This window comes from Chrysochloris asiatica, unplaced genomic scaffold (assembly GCF_000296735.1).
Source record: "Chrysochloris asiatica unplaced genomic scaffold, ChrAsi1.0 scaffold00054, whole genome shotgun sequence".
In the NCBI taxonomy this organism is placed as follows: Eukaryota; Metazoa; Chordata; class Mammalia; order Afrosoricida; family Chrysochloridae; genus Chrysochloris; species Chrysochloris asiatica.
In genome coordinates, this window is record NW_006408572.1 from 10,629,936 (window position 1) to 10,654,942 (window position 25,007).

General features: G+C 45.8%; 1 protein-coding gene across 1 annotated transcript; it reads right to left on the reverse strand.

Annotated features, from left to right (window-relative positions):
* Nucleotides 1–411: 411 nt before the first annotated feature.
* CCDC42 (coiled-coil domain containing 42) lies at nt 412–17,034 on the reverse strand. The gene is made up of 8 exons (XM_006863503.1): nt 16,983–17,034; nt 16,628–16,742; nt 16,197–16,302; nt 15,841–15,945; nt 13,733–13,930; nt 1,952–2,173; nt 1,705–1,863; nt 412–489 (listed from the first exon to the last, which is right to left on the reverse strand). Exons 1-8 carry the CDS (start codon nt 17,032–17,034, stop codon nt 412–414), a joined length of 1,035 nt encoding a protein of 344 aa, XP_006863565.1.
* Between the last annotated feature and the right edge of the window lie 7,973 nt (nt 17,035–25,007).

The window sequence follows — 25,007 nt, forward strand, 5'->3', positions numbered from 1 at the left end:
GTGTGTGTGTGTGTGTGTGTGTGTGTGTGTGTGTGTGTGTGTGTGTGTGTGTAATCTTTGAGTGGTGGAGGAAAGGTTAATACAAACCTAGTACTAAGGTCCTACATTTGTTCTAACCCCATTGTTCTGTTGCCCACCCTAACACCCACTAGTCCAAAGCCTAGAAGTCAACACACCTAGGATTTCGTTTCTAGTCCCTGAGCAGCCTAAGTGACTGCTCCCACGGATTCTCTCCCTCATGAATAAACCACCAAAGAAAGAATTTAAAACATTTTAATAAAATTTAATGTTTTCAGGGCTGGGACCGACCTAATGTGGAAATGTCAGAGTGTTCGCCAGGACAAAGGCTCAGCGATCCGTAGTGGTCTGGGCGGAGAGGTCTAAGAACATTCTGGAACCATGGTTGCCTCCTTAAACCCGGTTTTGTGACTGTTCCTTCTTCTTCACTTCTGCCCAGATGTCTGACAGGTCTTGGATATACTGCTGGATCTAACAAGGGAAGGGGACCAGAGATAACCTCACCCAGTGAAAGGGCCACCCTCCAATCCCAAAGCGAAATGCCCTTGGGTATAATGTGTAAGGGGTTCACTGTTCTCCTCTGACTGACTTGTTGAGAAGCCACGTTCTTGCATCCTGCTGAAATCGTGGCAGTTTTTACAAACTAGAAGCACTAAGTAGGTATGGAGTTGTTAACTCTTATGGGAGTCCTTGTGGTACTGTGGGGTTAATGTGCTGGACTGCAAAGTCGGTTTGAATTGCAAGGTCGACGGTTCAAGCTCACCAGCTGCTCCTCAAATTCCATACAGGGTTGCTATGGGTCAGAACCAACTCTACGGCACTTAACAACAATAACAACAACAGTAGTAGAGTGAAGAAGTGATTTTAGGTGCCTCATGGACATGGAATGATATCATTTTGAGTCCTGGTGTGGCACTGGGCTGCTAACCTCAAGGTTGGTGGTTCAAACCCACCAGCCGCTCCTCTGGAAACCCTATACAGGATGACTGTGAGTGGGAACCAACTTAACAGCACTTAGCAACAACAATGAAAAAGTCATTTCCTCTTTAGTTTCCTTAAAGGAGAACTCTCAGATTGTTATTAACATGAATTTATCACTGCTCTAAACATTGCAAGTTTCCTGTTTTAACAAGATAAGGCTTGGGCACAAGCTTTCATCAAGCCATAGACCCTTTGCACAATGTATGAATTTAATAGTGGGCCCCTGCTACTTCCCACCTTGGCCCACAGGGTCTTGGGTCTAATGTAGTAGAACCCAGCCTAGCACTATTACCTGGGGATTTGCTGACAATGCACAATTTCTGGCTCCCACCTCAGACTTTCTGAATGAGAAACACCGGGATGGGGTCCAGCAGTACTTTTCATTCTCCAGGTGATTCTGATGCCTTAAAATTTGAGATCTGCTGCTCTATTGGGAAGGTCCTGGTGGAGCAGTGGTTAAACAGCACAGCTGCCAACGGAAAGACCACTGTTCAAACCTACCAGTCGCCTGCTTCCATAAAGGTTTACAATCTTGGAAACCCAAATGGGGCAGTTCTGTTCCATCTTTATGGTCACTATGAGTTGGAATGCGTTTGATGGCAGCAGGTTTGGGTTTGGCTCTGTTGGGTTAAGGCGTCCTCTCAACAAATCTAGACGCTCTTAGGCCCAGCCCCCTCAGCCACGCCCAGGCCGCTGCCTTCCTACCACGTCCAGCTGTTTGTGCGTGTCTTCCAGAGACACATTGGCCGGCTCCTTCATATGCTTGCTCACAATCTGGAAGAGGTTCAGCGTTGCCATTTTGATGGTGCCAAGCAGGAGGGTCTTCTGGGCAGCGGTGTTCTGGATGTGCTCCCAACGAGATTCCTGGGGAGCAGAAGGGATGGGTGTGTGGGTGGGATGGGGCTATCGAGGAGGGCTGGCTGTAGAGGAGGGTGGTTGGTGAGCCCCTCACCCAGATGATGACGTTACTGCGGGCACGGTCGAATCGCATCTGAAGCTGCGCCAGCTCGTTGTTATGCTGGAGGATCTCATCCTCCTTCTCTTGTATGTAGTGCGCCAGCTGCGCCTTGGCCTGGTCGATCTTCTCCTGGCCTTCCTGCGCCGAATGCTTGAGGTCATGGTTCCTGCTCACCAGCGTCTTGTAGCGGGCAATCACCTCGTGTATGTCCTCAAACTGGGGCCGGAAACTTGGGTCACTGAGCTGCCGCGGGGTTAGCGCAGCTAACCTGCCAAGCAGGGAGGCCCTGGCTCGGGGACAAGGAGTAAGGGTTGTGAGGAGATTGGAGTTCCATGGTCACTTGTTCCGGCTCGGTATGTGCCATGGTCTCTGGGTTGAGCAACCGGCTGGAATTCTCAATCTTGGCTGCATGGTAGAACCACCAAGGGAGCTTTAAAGAGACACCTACCAGGCTCCATCCCCAGAGATTTGGATTAAGGGTCTAAGGTGGTCCCTAGCATCAGAATTTTGCAAAAGCTCTTTTAGGTGATTCAAAGTACATCTGGGGCTGAGAATTTCTGATGGGGAGCATCTCAAGATGTCTTCCAAGTCAATAGCTGTGGCTCAGTGATAAAATTCTTGCCTTCCACTCAGGAGCCCTGAACGGCATAGTAGGTTATACATTGGGCTGCTAACCACAAAGTCAGCAGTTTAAACCCACCAGTTGCTTTCTGCTCCCATTGTGCACAGGGTCACTATGAGTCGGTACCGACTTGATGGCACCTAACAACAACAACAAAGAGTTACAGTCTCAGAAAACCTATACTGCGTCATTATGAGTCGGAGCCCACTCAACAGCACACAATAATGACATTTATGAGACCTAGGTTCAATTCCCAGCCAGTGTTCCTCAGGCTTAGCCACCAAGCGTCTTATGTGTTTCTGTGATATTGAACAGGCTTCAGCAGAACTTTCAGACTAAGACAAACTAGGGATCTACTTCTGAAAATAAGCCAATCAAAATCCTGTGGATGAAAATAATCGATCCATAAATTATCATGGGGACAAAATAGTTCCATTACCCATAGGGTCGCCTTGATTCAGAGGCCAACTCTACTGCAGCTAACCACCACCACCCAAAGTAATAATGACTCTATTCAACAAGAATGTACCAAGAACTAACTATCTACAAGTCAGGGTCTGTGCTAAGTGCTAGGGACAGAGCAGGAGATAAGAAAGCCAGGCCTTGCTTTTATGTAGTTTATATCAGAGGGTGTGGTGTGGAAGGAGGGAGGACAGACAGATGAGTAAAGAAGCCAATACTGCACACAGAGATAAGCCCTGTCTCTGACTGGGGGCTCAAACATACCCACAATTGTCAGGATGGTGCAATACTGGGCAGTGTTTTGTTCGGTCATACATAAGGTTGCTGTGAATTAGAGCGAACTCAAGGGCAATGTATAACAATGACAATATGATTGGTGGATAAAGCTGGCCTACGATGTGTGGAGTCCTGGTGTAGTGCTGTAGGATAAGCACTGGACTGTGAGGTTGGTTAGAATTTGCAAGGTCAGTTTAAAATGCAAGGTCAGTGGTTCAAACTCACCAGCCACTCCTTGACAACCCTATATAGGATCACTATGAATTGGCACCAACTCTACAGCACTTAACAACAACAAGATGTGTGGGGTAGTGCCTCGGTGCTTCTTCCAACATTATGCTCTCTAGTATTTATTCAGTATTTACTGGTATTTATTGGGTAGTTGTGTGGTGCTGTAGGATAAGCACTATAATGCTTACCACAAGGTCAGTAGTTCAAACCCACCAGTTGTTCCTCAGATACCCAATACAGGTCAGAACCAACTCAACATCACTTCACAGCATCATTCAAGACAAGCTGGGGCTGAGAGGGTCAGTGGGCAGGTGCCTCCCCCAGCATCATCCAGAACCATCTCACCTAAATCACAAGCACGGCTCATTGGAGAGGCCTGGTACTCTACCCCCTATAGAAGGCAGTGTGAGCACACGTTTTTGTGACTCCGACTCCAGACGACACACCTTGAACATATTTCCAGTGTGAAGCCAGTGCCCCAGAACTGCTATATTGGTCTTCACCCCAATCCAACTAAAGCTTGGAGGAGTGGGGGACAGACAGAAAAGAGGTCCATATGGGGAGAATGGCTACAATGAAAGTGGAGGCATAAACATAAGCTAACCAAGCACAAGTAGGTGTGGGGAGGAGAGGATGTTTTGCAGGCAGAGGAAAGAGGAAAGAGCATGAGTAAGGAAGAACGCCACCTCCACAAATTGTCAATGTCCTGTGTGGTGGCTTGTATGGCGCCATGATGCTGGAAAGTATACCACTAAGATTTCAAATAGCAACAGGACCAATCATGGTGGACAGGTTTCCAGTGGAGCATCCAGACTAGGACAGACTAGGAAGGAAGGCCCAAAGCTAGCCAATAAAACCCTTATGGATGATAACAGAATAGTGTCCTGGTATGGTGCTGTAGGATAAGCACTGGGCCGCAAGGTTGGTTTGTACCGCAAGGTCAATGGTTCAAGTTCACCAGCCGCTCCTTGGAAACCCTATACAGGATCACTTTGAGTTGGAACTGACTCGATGGCACTCAGCAACAAGAACATAGTGCTGGATGGTGAGTCCATGTGGTTGGCAGGAACTAAAAATACACCATAGGTACAACAGTGTACTTAAGTCTACCAGTGGTCATGAGGATGGGGAGGGGCCAGGCAGAGTTTCATCCTGTTGGACCTGAGGTTACCATGAATTGGTACTGACTCAACAGTACCTGACAAAATGAGTGTGTGTGTGTGTGGGAGGGGGTGTGTGGGCGACATGTTCGGGGCATTCAAGGTAGTGTAGCATAAATGGCATGAGTTTAAGATGGTAGGGAGAGGTGGACCTGAAGAAGTAAAAGAAAAAGTGCCCAGTAAACTCTGAAAAGGACTATGGAGTTTATACATTGAAGGATTAAAAAAAAAACCTAAGCAGTAGCTTCATGCCTGCATTTTATTCAGGACACAATGCAAGACCCAAACCAAAAATCCATTGCCATCAAGCCATTCTGACTCATAGCGATCGTGTATAGGATTCCTGAGACTGTAAATCTTTACGGGAGCAGATAGTTTCATCTTTCTCCCACTTGTGGTTAGCACTTAGCCTACAGCACCACTAGGGTTCCTTATATAACAACATATAGTGATGTAGAGCACCAGAAATAGTGATGAAAAGGAATGCACTAACTCACAGCTCCCAGGAACAGGAGGGAGGAACACAGCTCGACAACTAAATGTCGTGTCAAAAGGATTCAGGTACCAGCTTGAAGAGGCTCCCCCCATCCAAAGATGGGGCCATGTGAGCATCAGAGTAAGATATAAGTGCAAAGGATTGAAATATGTAAAAATCCACGAGTTTTATTATGATACTAAAACCTTTACAGGTCAGTTTTGGAGGATGCTGGAGAACTGATTCATTATTCTGAAAACTAAGTAAAGAATCAAGTGTTTAACAAGCTTTTCCTTTAAGGCCTGTGATGTTATGTACTGTCAAGTTGGTTCTGACTCAACAGCAATCCTGTATTGAGGCTTATGAGTAATCAAACAATTGATGTAGGAAAGACTTTATAGAAATCTTTTTCTTTATAGTTGTTGTTGTTAAGTGCCGTCGAGTCGGTTCCGACCCATAGCAACCCTGTACAGGTTTTCTGAAGGTGTAAATCTTGACGGGAGTAGAAAGCCTCATCTTTCTCTCATGGAGCAGCTGGTAGTTTCGAACCGCTGACCTTAAGGTTCGCAGCCCGATTCGTAACCACTACGCTACCAGAGTATAGTATTCTAGCTAATAAATGAGGGAAGATGATAGAACATTTTTGTTGTTGCATTGTTGTTAAGTGCCATCTAGTAGGTTCCGACTCCTAGGGACTCTGTAGAGGGTTTCTGAGGCGTGGCTGGTGAGTTTGAACTATCGACCTTGTGTATAGCAGTCCAATGCTGATCCTACAGCACCACACCGGGACCCCTAGCAAACTCTAAAGGGTCCTCTGCCTCCTTCCATCAGTATCCCTTACCAGCACCACAAACACCACCGAGTAAGACACAGTCCTAATGTCTGTCACAATAAATTCATTTTACTTGTTGTTAGACACATACATCGAATCCTATAGTGTGTCCGCTTAGGTGTTGGGCTGCTTTTGCTCAGTATAATAGTTATGACACTTAAGAAATATATCAACCAAATATAGCGTGTGGACCTTATTTGGACCTTGCTTAGAACAAACCAACTGTACAAAAAGCATTTATGAGATAATTGGGGCAATTTTAACATTGACTATTTGATATTAAGGAATTGCTATCAAATTGTTGGCTAGCTGTTATAATGGCATTGTGATTTTTAAAAGAGCCCTTAACTTTCAAATGATGTACTGAAATTCTTATGGGTGAAAAGATATCATTTGCTTCCAAATGATGAAGATGGAAAGGTATGAGGGATGTGAATTGATGATACTTGGAACTAGGTAATGCGTAATGGGCATTCATTAGACTATTCTCGCTCTACTTTTGTAAGTGTTGAAAACGTTCCATAATCAGAAAGGTTTTTAAAGAACTGTATCGTTGATTGGAAAAAGCAAGTGGCAGAAGTCTATGGATAATATTATGTATAATTTATGGCTATGGTTAGCGCACTCAACTGCTGATCGAAATGGTGTAAATTTAAGTCCACTTAAAGGCACTTTCGAAGAAAGGTCAGTCAGTGAAAGTCTGTGGAGCGCAGTTCTACTCTAACGCACATGGGGTTGCCAGGAATCAGAGTTGACTCGACAGCAACTGGTTATGGGTTGCAAAAGAATAAAAACAAGCATGAGAATGAGAAATTTGAAAGACAGGATTCTGGTTAACTCTGAGGAGAGGGGAAAAGAATGAGATTTCAAAGGGGTTTCAATTACTTCTTAAGAAAAAGAGAACTTGGTTTAATGGGGCAAAAATGTTAAGATTTGCTAAAGCTGGGCAGTGAGTACTTGGGTGCTATTATATGTGGTGGTGGTGGTGGTGTACCATGGAGTTGGTTCTGACTCATAGCGACCCTGTATAGGGTTCCCGAGGCTGTAAATCTTTATGGGAGCAGAACGCCTCTTCTTTCTTCTGTGGAGCCGCTGGTAGTTTTGAACTGCTGACCGTGAGATTAGCAGCCCGATGTGTCACCCACTATGCCACCAGGGCCCCTTATATTTTCTGGACTGTTAACAGCAGTTGAAACCCATTCTTGGAAACCCTATGCAGTGTCATTAAGAGTCCGAATGACTGAATGGTGCTTAACAACACAATGATTAGAAAGAAATGGAGAGAGAAGGATGAAAAGGATCAGGAAGCAGAGAAGTGGGGAGAAAGGAAGGAATGAAAAAAGAAAAGAAATAGTAAGAGAAAAAAAGAAGGAAGATTGTGTTCGCTGTGGGTGGTGGTGGTGTGCCATCCAGTTGGTTCTGACTCATAGTGACCCTGTATAGGGTTTCAAAGGCTGTAAATCTTTACAGGAGCAGAAAGCCTCATTTTCTCCTGTGGAGCACTGGTGGGCTTGAACTGCTGACCTTGTGATTAGCTGCCCAACATGCAACCCACTATACCACCGGGACCCCCTAATGTTAGCTGTGTTGCTGTTGGTAAGTGCTGTTGAGTTGGTTCTGACTCCTAGTGACCCTGTATAGGGTTTCCAAGGAGCAGCTGGTGAGTTTGGACTACCAACGTTGTAGTTCAAATGACTTTACAGGCTAGTACATATCCTACAGCACTACACCAGGACTCTATGTTAGCTGTGTTGTTGTTGTTGTTGTTGTTGTTAAGTGCCATCAAGTCAGGTCCAAATCATAAAGACCCTGTATAGGGTTTCTGAGGATAGGCTGGTGAGCTTGAACTGCTAACCTTGCAGTTCTGGTGGTCTAGTGCATTAGCCCATAGAGGCACACCAGGACTCCATGTTAGCTGTAGTGGTGGCGGTAATGTGCCATGGAGTCGGTTCCGCTCATAGCAACCCTGTACAGGGTTTCCAAGGCTGTAAATCTTTACGGGAGCAGAAAGCCTCATCTTTCTCCCACAGAACAACTGGTAGTTTCAAACTGCTGACCTTAAGGTTCGCAGCCTGATTTGTAACCACTACACTACCAGAGCTCCTTATGTTAGCTGTTGTTGTTGTTAAGTGCCATTGAGTCAGTTCTGCCCATAGAGACCCTGTACAGGGTTTCCAAGGAGCGGCTGGTGAGCTTGAACTGCCAACCTTTCAGTTCAAATGGCTTTACAGTCTGGCACATTAATCCACAGCGCCACACTGTAGAACACCAGAAATGACACAAAGTTGAACTCCAGATGAGGTGCATTAATGGTCTGGAGGAGGGCAGGGCCAGGGGCTGGATTCCCGAACTACTTATAAGGCAGAATAGAGCAGATCTGGAGACTAATGGCTGTGCAGTTGAGTGAGTGGGGGAAGTCAAGGCGAGCCCTGAGTTCCGGCTGCACTGTGAGTGGTGAGTGGTCCTGCTGTTCCCCAGCCCAGGACCGAGCAATAGCAGGGCTACCCTGGGGGTGGGAGGAAGCAAACCAATGGAAGTGTGGTTGCAGGAGATAGATAGAGTGTGGCCTGAGGTTTAGGAGAGAGAAGATGGACAGATACTCAGTTTCTTCACTTCTAAGACATCCTGGTGTGGCGCTGCAGGTTAATGCGCTGGACTGCAGTCAGTTTGAACCACAAGCTCATCAGCCACTCCTCGGAAACCCTATACAGGGTCACTACGAGTTGGAACCGACTTGATGACACTTGACAACAACAAGATATACAAAGTACCATCTCTGAATTTGAGACATGCCATATCATTGAAGAGCAAAGATGTCAGCTTGAGGACTAAGGTGTGCCTGACCCAGGTCATGGTATTTTCAATAACCTCATATGGATGCAAAAGCTGGACAGTGAATAAGGAGGATCGTAGAAGAATTGATGCCTTTGAGTTGTGGTGTTGGAGGAGAATACTGAAAGTGCCATGGACTGCCAAAAGAACCAATAGATCTGTTTTGGAAGAAGTGCAGCCAGAGTGCTCCTTTGAGGCCAAGATGGCTAAGCTTCGTCTTTCGTACTTTGGACATATTGTCAGGAGGGAACAGTCGCTGGAGAAGGATATCATATTTGGTAAGATGGAGGGTCAGAGAAAAAGAGGAAGACCCCCAACGAGATGGATCGGCCAGGTGGCAGCATTGATGGACTCAACTGTGGCAGCAGTAGTGAGGTTGGCCCAGGATCGGACATTGTTTTGTTCTGCTGTGCACGGGGTCTCTATGAGTCGGTTCCGACTCGATGGCACCTGACAACAACAACAATGTATCATGGATCTGCTGCTTTAATGTGGTAAAAAACTTTTGTACTGAGTAGATTCCATCTCAGGGGAGGGAGGAGGGCAGAGGGAGTCCCTGGAACTCTGACTTCAAGGTGACTTCTGGATGTGCAGTTTTCAGTGGCATGTGTGGCAGAGCAGAACTGCACATGGCTGTGACCTTTCAGAAGCAGATCACCAGGCCTTTCTTCTGAGGTACTTCTGGATGGGTTTGAACTGACAACCTTTCAATTAATCGGCCAAATCTTAACTGTTTGTTGAACTCCTTTTTAATATGGGAACCTTCTACTAATGCCTAGGATATTGATGTTTATGCATTCCATCTCACTTTTGAGAACTTCCAATTTTCCTAGATTCATACTTTGTACATTCCATGTTCTGATTATTATGAAAGTTTGCTGCTGTGTTTTCTCATTTCGAGTTGTGCCCCATCAGCAAGTGAAGGTCTCAAAAGTTGTGCTCCATCTAGGTCATGAAGGCCAACTCTACTTTGAGGAGACAGCTCTTCCCTGGTTATATTTTGAGCACCTTCTATCTTGAGGGCCTTATTTTCTGGCACTATAGCTGATAATGTTCCACCGTCATTCATAAGGTTTTCACTGGCTAACCATTTAGAAGTGGTTCACCTTTCCTTCTTCCTAATCTGTTTCAGTCTGGAAGCTCTGTTGAAACCTGTCCACCATGGGTGCCCCTCTGCTATGCAAAATACCTTGGCACAGCTTCCAGGATTCACAGCAACATACAACACACAACTCCAGTATGACAAACTGACAGATGAGTTATAGTCAACATAATATAGTAATAATACTAATGTTTTAGCAAGGAGCACCCATTGGTTGCTACAAACCATTGTATATGTCTACATTTTTTAATACAACAGGCTTTATGGGACCACAGATGTATATATAGTCAGATGTTGTGGAAGGGATGCTATACTGCACATGACTGTATTTGTAAAGCTCACAGCCAAGAAAACCCATGGAGCAGTTCTACCTTTGTAACACCTAGGATTACCATGAGTTGAAGTCAAACCAATGGCAATGGGTCAGTTAGAAATATGTTGTTGTTGTTATGTGCCGTGGAGTTGCTTCAGACTCATAGCGACCCTGTACAGGGTTTCCAAGGCTGTAAATCCTTACGGGAGCAGAAAGCCTCATCTTCCTCCCGCCCGATTTGTAAGCACTACGCTATGAGAGCTCCTCAGTTAGTAATAGAGAATGGGGGAAATAACACCGATTTGGGACTTAGACAAGGAGCCCTGGTGGTACTGTAGGAAAAGCGTGGAATTGCTATCTGTAAGGTCACAGTTCAAACCCACCACCTGCTATTTAGGAGAAAGATGACACTTTCTATTTCTGTGAAGATTTATAGCCTTGGAAATCCTATATAGGATCACTAGGCATTGGGAGTGCCTTGGTGGCAGTGGGTTTGGTTTAGTTTGGGGACACACATGAATCAGATAAGTGGTTCTAGATGAGTATCATTGGGTATTATGGATTGGGTTATATCCCTCCTTGAGCTATGTGTTGGAATCTTAACCTCCATACCCATACCCAAGGATTTGAATCAACTGGAAATAGGGCATTCTTTGTTACGCTACTAAAGACACACCCAATCCCTTAGTGTGTCTAAATGTGGGAACTGGCTGAGGTGGATCACCACGATATAGGTGATAGCTGAGGCCCTGGAATTACTCAAGGGGAGAGTAGAGGGTCTGCAACAAAGACACAGAGCACACAGCACTTACAGATGGGTCTAGAAAGAAGAGTCCCACCCCCCAGAAGACTGAGCAGGAGTGTTTGCAGGAAGGAAGTAGTAGCAGGAAGTATCACAGAGCAGGGATCAAGGTATGTTTCCAGGAGGAACCCACATGGAGCCAGATGCTGCCATGCCCAGGGGAGGGAGGAGAGCAGAGGGGTCCCTATAGCTCTGACCTCAAGGTGACTTCCGGATGAGCAGTTTTCACTGGCATGGTGGTGCCATTGACAAACTGTGAGACTGAGTGGGTCACCTAACCTCTCGGAGCTTCCATTTGCTCTTCAAGGGCTAATGAGAGGACGGAATGAGGTTACACACATGAAGCCCTGAACCCTGAGCCCTGAGTCTAGCACACACTACAGAGTCAGACCAGAGAGACTTTTTGCTCTGCACTAGATGGGATGTTTTCTCTCCCTTCTCCTCTCCGTTTGATTGTTAAGTAAGTCAAAGACACTGGGGAGGGGGAAGCAGGGGCAGATGTTGTTAAGTAGCGTCAAGTCGTTTCCAACTCATAACAACCAGGTATAGGATTTTCGAGGAGCGGCTGGTGAATCTGAACTGCCAACCTTGTCGTTCAAACCAACCTTGCAATCCAGTGCTTTATCCAACAGCGCCACAGCAGGGGCAGGTGTAACCCAGTCCAAACTCTTTGTTGCTCTAGAACCTCACTCCCCCAGCAGACACATACACACATGACTTTAAACAGACATATATAGAGCTACAAACCTAGACCTTAAAACAAGTGTACTCACTTGTGAACACAGTCACATCCCAGAAGTACAATGATAAACCACCAGACTCCCAGGCCCTAAGAAACAAGTCCAGCCCTACCAGACAGTCTCTTCTGTCTCCTCTCCCTCACTCTAGCTTAACCTTTTCTCAGCTGGCTTCTCACTGGGAGGGAGGTTAAGCACACAGCACCAAGGGTTTACTGCCACAGCTTCTTCAACCAGGCCTCACCATGAGAAAGGGTGAAGGCCCTGAGGGAGGGTGGACATATGTGACCACCCAGGAGACAGCGAAGGAGTGCTCATAGAGCAAGACAAAGGTGAGTAAGTATCCAGAGACAGGGGTGACCAGCAGTAGCTGATGACATGCTGACAACAGAAATGAGTCTTGTAGGTTTGGTTACTGGTGACCTTGGAGAGGGGAGTAGAAGCCATATCATACTGGGGGAATGGGTGACTAGAAAGTGAGGCTGTGGATACCATGAACAGAGACAGTTTCCTCTGGGGACTTGCCATAGGGTCAGGAAAGTTGGAGCAGTAACTAGGGTGGGATGCTGGGTTTAAAAGCAGTGCAGATGCGCAATGCAAATTTGGGGAGCAGATTTTAGGTGGAACAGAAGTGAGTTTCCTAATGTGTAAAAGTCTGACAGCATTTAACAACCACAACATTGTGAAGATGGATGGGCAGAGTGGCAGCAGCGATGGGCTCAAGCATAACAATTGTGAGGATGGCCCTGGACCAGGCGGTGTGTTGTACTGTTGTGCACAGGGTTGCTATGAGTTAGAACGGACATGACACCTAACAACAACAACCGCAATTGTGAGGAGCAAACGCATATACCTATGGCAGTTCTTACAGCAGTGCCTGGTACGAATGTTGTTGTTAAGTGCTGTGGAGTCAGTTATGACTCGTTGTTGTTGTTCAGTGCCATCGAATTGGTTCTGATCCATAGCGACCCACAGTATAGGGTTTCCGAGGAGCAGCTGGTGAGCTTGAACCGCCGACCTTGCAGTTCAAGTGGCTTTGCAGTCTAGGGACCCCATATAGGGTTTCCAAAGAGAGACTGTTGAGTTTGTAGTCCAGTGCTTATCCTACAGTGCCACACCAGGTACATAGTAAGTGCTATTTAATGGTTAGCAAAAAAAAAAAAAAACAAGATTAAAGAAGGAAAAAAGCATTGGGTGACATTGGAAGCGTCTTAAAACCTAATTCCAAATCCACTGCTGTCAAGCCAAATCCGACTCATGGCAACCCCATGTATGTCAAAGGAGATCTGCATTCCATTCAAACCACCAACCTTTCAGCTAACCATTGAATGCTTAACCATTTGGGCTACCCAGAGATGCCCAAAGCTTCTTACAAGCTTTCTCATGAATACTCAGCCAAAGAAAACAACTTCTCTCCATCTCTAAGCCTCACCCTGTGAAACACAAGCTTCCCTGGGGAAAAAAAAAATCACAGGGCTCTCCCTTCAGGGTCTTGTAACCACAGTAGGTGTGAGCTCAGAGTAGATAGAGGATTCTGGAAAAGGAGAGGGACAAGCAATGGCTCTGCTCTAAACCCAGGCTGGATGCTCACTGCTCCTTCAACTCAAGAGACCAGGGAGGCGTGGCTCACTGTGGAAACACCATTTTGCCTTGAGAGAGTATGTGTCAAGGGCAGTAGGTACCCTCAGCATCTGTGTCCTCAGGAGACATAGATGGTGCCCGCGGGTACCGACTCCAACATTCTAAGGGCTCCCGACACTAATCTAAGGTTCTTTTCCATCTGTCTCCCAGTATGACCATCACTGAAGAATCCCCCAATCTCAATCAGCTCAGACTGAAACCCTACCCATAAGCCCAGGCACTGGGGAAGGGGAGGTGAGGCGGGGGTGGGCAGTAAGTAAGGCCTTTCCCTGCTCGCCTTTGGGACTCACGTCGGAGTTCTCCACCACCTTCTCCAGGTACTTGTTGAAGATGGAATACTTCTGCAGTCTGGTGTTCAGTGTCTGGTGTTGCAGTCGCAGGGCCACCAGCTCCTGCTTGGCCTTGGCCAGCTCCCGCATGTGCTGCTCCTTGAGGTCTCGCTCCTTTTTGGCTTTCTTCAGGGCGCGGATTCGCTTCTTGTCATTCTCCTGGGGTAGAGTCAGGGTCGCTGGTCAGCCCTGCTGGGGGCCCTCAGGCCCCTGGGGCCTTCACAGGGCCTCTGTTTGCTGAGATCCGGGCACTGGAAGGATGAGTAAGAAGACTGGGCCACCCATGGGGAGAGGAGGTACACAGGATATTTGAAGCTAGTTGAGGGGGTTTCTGTGGATTGTGTTGGAGTTCAGGAGGATGTAATCACAGAGGTGTAGACCAAAGTTAAGAAGTGGCCTTGGAGACTGGACAGGAAATTATTCTGATCCTGAGGGAGGAGGGATTTGGGTTTCAAGGTGGCCTAGGTAAAAATCACACTCATGGGACCCAGTCTTTGGAAAGAACTCAACTTTGGGGAAGGCTGAGAAAGTCCAGCCTGTTGTTTGTGGTGGTCATTTATCACCAGGTGGTGGTGGTGTGCCGTGGAGTCAGTTCTGACACATAGCGACACTGTACAGGGTTTCTAAGGCTGTAAATCTTTACAGGCGCAGAAAGCCTCACCTTTCTCCTGCAGAGCCGCTGGTAGTTTTGAACTGCTGACCTTGAGGCTGGCAGCCCAACTTGTAACCACTACGCTACAAGAGCTCCTTTATCACCAGGTAGATTTCTGGAAAGCCTGCATTTTCTCCCGACTTGGTACTTGAGACCTGAGTTTCTCCTGCTATATAAATGAGAGGCAGTGGTCCTCTCTCTCTTCCAAAAGCTGAGGTAACTGTACTCAAATGATAGAAAGGTGAGGCAGGTGATGGGCCTGGTCCAGAGGACCTGAAGGGGATGAAGCCATTCCAGAAAGCATTTGTTCTAAGGGCTCAGACAGGCAACCAGGCCAGGGTTATAGAAGATGACCGAGGCACAATTTGATACCCAAAATGACACGAGGCTCAGCTACTGTAATCAGTCCAATCCTGCCTTCTCCTGTCTACGTCTCCTTTCTACTGGCGGCAGACTCAGCCCTCAAAGGCACTTACCCCTCCAGGGCCTCCGCTGATTCCCGATGGGTGGCATATGTGGTGAGCATTTGGAAGACATAGAAGGAGGAGTGCAGGGAATTTGATCTCTGCTCTATAAACCCAGGAGAGGGCCGTGGGCTCTAAGCCAACTGTACTCGTCCAGAACCCCTGGAGAGCTTTGTAAAATTACCTGTGCCTGGTTCCAACCACACACCTGCTGAAAGCAAGGAGAGAAGAGAATCCAGGCTTCTGTAACAATCTTTGAGGATGTTGGTCCTTTGGTAATCATCAGAAGGACCCCTCATCTCCAAATCTCCTACTGCTTCATCCACCCTAGGATGCCCAGTCCCCCACGTCTTTTCCTATCTGGTTTAGGCACAGCGTGGTGGAAGATATTTAAGAGCAGGCTGCTGTATAGCCAAGGACAGTAATGAAGTCTGGAGCTAGGCCAGGCCTTAAGGGTTTGGTAAGTACTGTCTGGACTTTTAGATGATTAAATCTCTCCTCTGAGGACCTATTGAGAAGAGGTGTCTGGACTCTAGTGCCTGCTCCTTCAACCATTTCCTGTCTGGACCTTCAGTGCAAAGATGGAGCAGTACGTGGAGTAAGCAGGGGACTAAGACCCTATCTTACTCCTTTTTGTATCCCTAAGTGCCCAGCCTTGATTCTGATACATTCACTCATTCACATGTTCACTGGTCATACTGGCCTGGCCGGGAAACAGGAAGTAGCAGTCTAGAGGGGGCATAGACCAACAGGTAAACAGGAAATTTTAAACAGGAAGGTAAAGGAAGGGTTGAAAGGAGGAAGGGAAACAGCAGGCATTGCTGGAGTGCTACCAGGCACCTAACCCAGGGAGAGAGAGTCAGCAAAAGTGAGGAGGAGGGAGAGAAGAGCAATGTGCCGACTGTGGAGTGTGGGTCCCCCCTGTGTGCTGCATAGACCACACCCCTATGTACCTGGATGAATTTCTCAGACTTCTGAATATGGGTCTTCAGCTCAGCTTCCTTGATGCCCAACCCCTTCCAGCGCAAGTTTAAGGCTTCCATCTTGCCTTTAAGTATCTGGGGATTGGAGGTAGTAGAGTGGCGAGAAGGGCCACAGCATGTGCACGAAGGAAGGTCCCAGCATCCCCTACCTACAGCCTCTACCCCCAGGCCCAGAAAAGTCTTTGAGATGCCCCTTCCTTTCTAGCCCCTGTCCTGGCTCTAAGCGGAGCATCCCAAGGCTTGGCCAGCACCAGAGACTTGGGTCATGTGTGTTCTCTACAAGGGAAGAGACCTGTACCCCAACACCCTGCTCCCTGAGTCCCCACCTCCTCCTTCTCCTCCAGAGCGCGGTGCATGATCTTGGCCTCCTGTTTCTTCTTCAGAAGCCGGATGGCTGGGGATTCCGACTGCTCCTCGATGGAGGGGAACTTCCTGCCCAAGACACCAACAAGTGAAGTCTACGGGTTCTAGACACCTGAGGTAGGTGGGGACTGGGCAGTAACCATGGAAAGATAGCCATGGGCGGGGAAGGGGGTCTTCTCCCCTCATCTGGATGAAAGAACTCGGGTGTTAAGAGTAAGAGAGGTAGGGATGTTAAGAGGAAACCAGGGCACAGTGATAGGGGGCTGGGACTCAGGAGGATGGGGTGGGTTGGTGTCGAGCAGGATGAAGGGGCAGGGTGACTTGGAGACCTGGCAGATAGGAGAGGAGGGGACAGGTTGGGTGCAGAGGGTGGGCCAGGTTCTCAGTCTCTTACTGTAGCAGTTGCTGTGGCCGCTCCTCATACAGTAGCCTGAAGTATTCACACAGATCTTCATCTTCCATGATTCCCAGGCTCGTGGCTGTGGTGACTTCCCGGTCCACCCAGCTAGCTCCTCACAGTAAAATGTGGGTGGTAGATCCCAAGGGGTCGTGGCAAGGCTCTATTTTTTCCCTCCTCCTGATTTCTAGGTTTCAAACAGGATGGTGGGTATTTGCCCAAGATGGCTTAGAGACAGAATCTGTGGCTCGGGATGATGTATTACGGTTCTGGTTACTTAGCAACTGCCTAGTCTACACACTGAACCCAGGCTTTCCCTCTGACCCTGCCCCCACCAGGCCCCACTCTCTACCCTTGCCCCTATTCCTCAGGAACTCTGGGAGGAAGTCAGGCCTGGTTGCCATGGTGCCTTGGGCTGAGAGGCTTGGCCTGGGTGTCCAGGCTGAGAAAGGGGGTTTATTTAGGAAGGGGATGTCCTTGTGAGGGAGCCCTGCTCCTGGGCCTCTCTTCGAGGTTCAGATGGGCCTCTGACAAGATGGCCAAGAAGAAAAGAGAGAGGAAGAGGAGGTCCTTAGCTGAGGCAGGGATGGGGGTGACCAGGAAACATGGGTCTGTGGGGATGTCCTCAGGTCAGGAAGGGGCTGGAGATTTCTGAAGGTGGTCGGAGGCAAGAGGTTGGTAAAGGGTGTATCGGGGCTGAGTGTGTGGGAATACACCAGACACCTGAGGCTTACGCAAGAGATTCAGGACCAATGCCCCATCCAGAGCTTCTTAGATTATTAAATTTGGCCTAGAGACCCAAGGTCAGGATTTGAGACCTTGCGTGCTGAGTGGATGCTCCTTTACAGATCGCGCTTGGGAGGTAAAGGCTTCTGCCAGTCGTTGGTGGTCTCCTACTGAAGTCCCTCTGTTCTCCCGTGCTGCTTCCACACTCCCGCGCGCGCATGTGGAAGATGGGGGTGGGGGACAGGAGTGGGCGGAGCAACTGTGCGCTGAGGCATTGCGCTCCTCTAGTGCCCCCTGCTGGCCAGATTCCCTGGTCCACGTGGAATGAAAGTCCTGTGGAGGGTGGGGGCGCTGCCTACCCTACCCTCCACCTCTCCCCTCCTCTTTATTCTCCCACTTTCTCCTCCTCCTTCCCCCTCCTCTCTACGCTTCCAGCCCACCCAGTGGGTTCAACAGAGGCAGCTGGGCAACCCCCATCCCACCCAGAATACACATCCCCATTCCCTCCCACCGCATCTCACCCTCACAAGATGCCTTCTACACATAGGTCACCCTAGAGAATCAGACTCAGTAGAGTAGAGCAGTAAGAAAAATAACTGCAAACTCCTCAAAGGATGTGTTTCACTCATTGTTTGTCCATAGAGTCTGGCATAATTCTAACACTTGAGGTGCTTACTTAATATGTGAATAACTAATAGCATTAATAGTACTAGCTTCACGAATTTACTGAATTCTTAAAACAACCCTTTAAAGGTTGTTGTTGTTGGTGATGTGCTGTGGAGTTGGTTCCTACTCATAGCGATATTGTATAGGGGTTTCTGAGGCTGTAAATATTTACGGGAGCAGAAAGCCTCATCTTTTCCCCTTGAGGTTAGCAGTCCGACTTGTAACCACCATGCTACCAGAGCTCCCTCCCTTTCAAGGTAGGTATTGCTTAATACCTTTATCTCTCTTTTACAGATGGACACTCAGAGAGGTAGCTAACTGTCATCCATTAGGAAGATATGTGTTGGGGCAAGGCCATCTGTTGGTGATGTGCAGTATTTTAGATTGGACATAATGGGACACAAATTTTCACTGTATGGCTTACATATCTAATATTTTTTTAAAATGTGCATCTGCCCCCAGTGTGTTCAATCATTTTGTCATCCTCAAGACTTGCCAGTTTGCTTCGAAGCCTCCTTTTAGCCAGTGACTTTCTCCTGTGAACCTCTACCAACATCCTTCTCCTTCTCCTAGGTCCTTGAAATTGGATTGACACATACCACCTTCTAAAGCTGACATCTATTCTTGCTAGTAACTGTCTCTTGTTGGGTATTCCCCCCATATGCCTCTTTATTTCCTTGGTAACTGTGTAGTCTTAAAATATCTCAGTAGATTTTCACCTGCCACCTGGTAAGTTTGAACCGCTGACCTTGTGGTTCAAATCAATCCTATGGTCTAGTGCTTATCCTATAACGCCACACTAGGAATGGGTTAAAGAACAATCAACAAGTGAAAGTCTGCATCTTTAGGAACTCTCCCAGAAGGTATAGGGAATAAAAGCTAAGATACGGAGGATTGAAATAAAAATGTCATATCTAAGTAATAATGAGAATTTCATAACAAAATATGAAGGCGATGAAAGAAAAGTAAGAGGCCTCAGGTTGAAATTCCCATATTTAAGGAAACAAGCAAAAACATCACACCTGAGCATATTACAGTGAAATTCAGGAGTAGGAAAGAGAAGTAGAAAGGTGTTTTCTTTTAAATGTAGCATTTTAAACAGATAATTCATCCTCGTGGTTCAGAAATCCCCCCAAAGTGTGTCCAGTGAAAATTCTTACTACCACCCTTCTTTCAGTCACCCAGTTCTTACCCCTTCCCCACAAATAACTGTTTATATTACTTTTTGTGTATTTTTCAGAATTTATGCAAATTCAGGCAGATAATAATATACTCTTGTTTCGTGGTGTGTTTGTTTGTTTTTTGCTTTTTCTACACCAAAGGCAGTATATACGCACTCTTTTTTCCTTTATAACTTAGTAATATATTTTAAAAATCTTTTCATATCATTCTTTCAATTGCATAATGTTCCATTATGTGGATATACCATAAATTATTTAATTGATCTCTTATCGATGCCATTTGGGTTGTTTCCAATATTTTCAATGTAAAACCTTGTATCACTAATCGTCTGTCAGTTTGTTCTACTGTGATCCTGGAAGCTGTGCCACCGATATTATAAATACCAATAGTGTCATCCATGGTGGACAGGTTTCAGTGAAGCTTCCACATGAACGCTAGACTAGGAAGAAGGAGATGGGAACGACTTCTGAATCGTTAGCCACTGAAACCTTATGCATAGCAGTGAACATTGTCAGATGAGTGCCAGATGGTGAAAACATTAGGAATAGTACTGGAGCATTGTCAGATATAGGGCCAGAAGATGAATCCTTCAGGTTGGAAAGCACTCAAAATACGCTTCTCAAAATCCCGTTGACCATAATGATGGGAATGGAGCTAAATTTTGGGGACCTTCATTTGCTGATGGGGCACAATTCAAAATGAGAAGGAATGGCTGCAAACACCCATTAAATAGCAGAGGATCTATTAATGTGAAGTAGGAATCTAGGACAATTGGGAGTTGTCAAAACTGAAGTGGGATGTATAAAAATGGATATCCGAGGCATTAGTGTCCTGGTGTGGCCCTATAGGATAAACACTGGACAGCAAGATCAGCTTGAACCACAAGGTTGGCGGTTCAAGCTCACCAGCCACTCCTTGGTAACCCTATACAGTTACTGACCTGATGTCACTTAACGACAACAAGACATTAGTGAACTGAAATGGACAGGCATTGACCATTTCAAATCCAATTAATCTTATGGTTTATTTTGCCAGGAATGACAAATTAAAGAGGAATGGCATTATATTCATCATCAAAAAGATTATTTCAAGATCTGTCTTGAAGTACAACACTATCTTTGATAGCATAATATCCATACATCTACAAGAAAGACCAAAGTCCTGGTGTGGCATAGTAGAATAAGCACTCAACCGCAAGATTGGTTTGAATGGCAAGGTCAGTGGTTCAAACTTACCAACCACTCCTCAGAAACCCTATACAGGGTTGCTATGAGTCAGAAATGACTTGACGGCACTAAACAACAACATTCTGACATTTCAGGTATCCACTGACTCTAGTACATTCATCCAACTCATTCTTCTCCGTTCATGCTTGCTTCTGATTCATGTTTCCAACATCCTACCTCATCTCTCTGAAGAGATGGGTACTATCTGCAAGTTTGAGTGTTCTTGTACGTCTCCCCTTACTTCATATCAGCTGGATGCTTCACTTTCAGCTCTAGCCCTCTGTGGCTATGTCCTTGTCCATGGGCTCAGGTGCCCCCAGGTCTCACCACACTTTGGACCAACCAGCCCTTCCTCTTCTCTCTCTCATCTCCAGGTCAACGGGAGTCAATGGACTGTGTTTGAACTCAGCCCATATCTTCATTGCTGCCTTTCCCCCTCCTTCCACTCACCAGTGTGGTCGCCAGCAAGCTTACATGCCTGCTCATGTGTTCCCTTTGAGTTTCAGTCTTGGGCATTGTCCTGAAGGAACTTGATTGCTTGCCTTGATGGCTTCCTAGCGAACAACTTTCTTATTCTTGTAGTCGCCAATCATACTGCCATGTTTGTTTTGGGTTTTTCCTGATGATCTGTCTTTGAAAATACATCTTCTGTTGCTCTAGCTCTTCCAGGCTGGTCTGCTTGTCCTTTCTGGTGGGAATGTCCCACATCAGAAGGCTCTGGATGGGGCTCAGGATTCCACCTAAGGTCCTATACATAATATCCATAATATTCTTCTCCAACACCGTAATTCAAATGCATCCATTTTCCTATAGTCTCCCTTATTCATTAGTCAACTTTCACATGCATATGAAGTGATTGAAAATACCATGAATTGAAAATCTGAAACGGACATCTTTGTTCTTAAACACTTTAAAGAGGTCTTTTACAGTAGATTTGCAAACACAGATTTGTTTTTGTTTGGTTTTAACTCTTTTATTATGAACTGGGGTCCTGTTGTGATGCTACAGGATGAGCACTGAACTGCTAACCGAAAGGGTTGCCGTTCTAACCAACCAGCCGCTCCTCGGAAATCCTATACAGGGTTGCTATGAGTCAGAGCAGCATTTAACAACAACAACAGCAGTTGTGAAATGATTGAAGGTTTACAAATCACCAGTTTTACATTTAATAGATCATACACTTTGTTTCATCTCAATGACTGCAATCCCTTTCATGCAGCAACAGTTGTTCTTATTTTCATTCCATCCTCCTTCCCATCCCTTCTCAACTTTGTCCCGAGGTAAACTTTGCCCTTTTGATCTTGAATGATTGACTCTTTCTTTGTGAGTATATCTTACTAGTGTTTTTTCCCTCTCCTATGTGTGGCACTGTGGGCTAATGCGTCAGACTACAAAGTCGTTTGAACTGCAAGGTCTGTGGTTCAAACTCACCAGCTGCTCCTTGGAAACCCTTTAAAGGGTTGCTATGGGTCAGAATCGACTCGAAGGCACTTACCAACAACAAATATACCTGTCTGGAGTCCTGGTGTGGCTCTGTGGGTTAATGTGCCGGGCTGCAAAGCCATTTGAACTGCAAGGTTGGCAGTTCAAGCTCACCAGCTGCTCCTCGGAAACCCTACACAGGGTCGCTATGGGTCGGGATCAACTTGACGGCACTTAACAACAACAACAATTCTAAGGAGCTCTGGTAGCGTAGTGGTTATGAATTGGGCTACTAATCTCATGGTCAGTAGTTCGAAACTACCAGCTATTCCATGGGAGAAAGATGAGGCTTTCTGCTTCCATAAAGATTTACAGCCTCAGACACCCTATGCAGGGTCGCTATGAGTTGAAACCGCTTCCACGGCACATAACAACAACAACATATACCAGTCTACTGCTTGGATAAAAATTGGGCCACGAGGGTGAGTTTTGTTCCATAACTGAAAGGTGGTCATGGACCATAGTCTTGGGTTCCTCCATTTCTTTCTGCCCAATAAGCCTAGCCTTTGTTGTAATTTTTATTTTTGCTACACATTTTCTCGTACTCTATCTTGGTTCTTCTAATGTGATCCCTTTCAGAGTAGTCGATAGGGTAGCAAGGCTCCAACTAGTTCTTCTGGTCTCAGAGTCATGGTGACTGATGTTCACATGTTCCATTGGTCCATTGGACGAGTTGATTCCAAGCATCTTCAAATTTTTATCACTCTTCTTTGTTCCACCTATGGAGAGAGCCCGATAGGACTTTGGATGGCCGCTCTTGAGAATAGCAGATCTCTTGACTGCTGCTTCCATGACTATTGATTGCAGATCCAAGCAAAATTAAGTCTTTGATAACTTCAACCTTTTCTCCATTTGTCATGATGTTATTTATTAGTATGGTTGTGAGGATATTTGCTTTCTTAACATTGAGGTGCAATCTAATTTCCACATTCCATTGGATCACATCGTTCAGTATTACGCCTACAGAATCCTGCAATAGTTCAAGTTGAGGCTTGAATGTTTTCTTTAGCCCTTTCAGTTTGAGAAATGCCAAGCATGTTCTTCCTCTTTGTTTTTGTAATTCCAGGTCTTTGCATATTTATTTATAATATTTTACTTTGTCTTCTCAGTCTGCCCTTTGAAATCTTCTATTCAGCTCTTGTACTTCATCACTTCTTTCATTTACTTTAGTTACTGTACGTTCAAGAGCAAGTTTCAGAGTCTCTTCTGCCTTTTTTTTTTTTTTTTCCCTTTCCTTTTCTTTTTGGTGACCTTTTTCTTTCTTCATATATGATGTCCTTGATGTCATCCCACAGCTCATCCACTCTTCTGTCATTAGTTAGTGTTCACTCTGTCAAATCTATTCTTGAGATGGTCTCTAAATTCAGATGGAACACACTCAAGGTTTTTGTTTATTACAAAAGATTTTATTAGGAATTGTGTGATATTTTACAAGAGAGAACATTGGTTTTACGCTCATCGTTTCATTGCAATGATTACAATCTCCTCTGTGTGTCATCATTCAACAGTAGTTGCTTCTAGTCCCTCTTTTTGGAGCACATTCTGCAAGTCTGCCTCCTGGCCACCAGCACACAACCTTTGTCTTTCCATGAGTCTAGAGTCCTCAGCTGCTCTATCTCTCTAGGTCCTCTCATCTCTGCCTTCATCTCTGATGTTGCTGCTTCTCTGGATAGGGCCCACATTCTGCTTGTGGTCTCCTCCCTTGATGGCCTAGGGTCCTCTATTCCTGGATTGTAAAATTAACTACTCCCCCTCAAGGTTTTTCTTTGGACTTCTTTTAATTTTCTTGAGCTTCAATTTGAACTTGCATATGAGCAATTGATGGTCTGTTTCATAGTTGGCCCCTAACCTATGACACTGAGCTTCTCCATCCTTTCTTTCCACATATATAGTTGACTTGATTCTTGTCTATTCCATCTGGTGAGGTTCAGGTTCACATATATGTTTTCATTGTTGTTGTTAAGTGCCATTGAGTTGGTTCTGACTCATAGTAACTGTATAGCGTTTTCAAGGAGCAGTGGGTGGGTCTGAACTGCTGACCTTGTGGTTTGCAGTCCAGTGCTGATCCTACAGCACCACACCAGAAGTGCTGTAAAAAGGTATTTGAAATTAGTAAGTTATTGATCTTGCGAAATTCTGTCATGTGATTTCTGGCATCATTTCTATCACTAAGGTCATATTTTCCAACTGCTGATCCTTCTTCCTTGTTTCCAATTTTCATATTCCAATCACTAGTAATTATCAATGCATTTTGATCATATGTTTGGTCAAATTAAGACTGTAGAAGTTGATACAAAATCTTCATTTCAATTTCCTCATCTTTGGCATTGGTGGTTGGTGTAGAAATTTGAATGATAATCGTATTAATTAGTTTTCCTTGTAGACTTATGGATATTATCCTATCACTGACATTGTACTTCAGGATAGATCTTGAAATACTCTTTTTGACAATAAATGCAATTCCATTCCTCTTCAATTTGTTATTCCCAGCCTAGTAAATCATGATTGTCCAAGTAAAAATGGCCAATTTCAGTCCATGTCAACTCATGAATGCTTGCAGTATTGATCATTATATGTTCCATTTCGGTTTTGACGGCTTCCAGTTTTCCTAGACTTATATTTCATACATCCCACATTCTGGTTATCAACGGATGTTTGCAGGTATTTTTTTTCTCATTTTGAGTTGTGCCACATCAGCAAATGTCAATCCCAAAAGCTTTGCTCTATTCCCACAATTAAGGTCCAACTCTACTCTGAGGAGCCCTGGAGTGGCACTGTAGAATAAGCACTACACCTCAAGGTGGGTTTGAACCACAAGGTCACTGGTTCAAATTCACCAAGCGCTCCTCAGGATCCCTGTACAGGATTGCTATGAGTTGGAACCAGCTCAATCACACATAATAGTAACAACAGTTATGCTCAGAAGGCAGCTTTTCCCCAATTGTATTTTGTCTGCTACAGTGCTGGAAGGGGCTCATCTTCCAGCATTGTATCAGACAACTTTCTGCTGCGAGTCCTAAGGTTTTCAGTAGCTAATTTTTCAGAAGTTGGCTTTCTCATCCTTCTTCCTGACGTAGTCTGTCTTAATCTAGAAG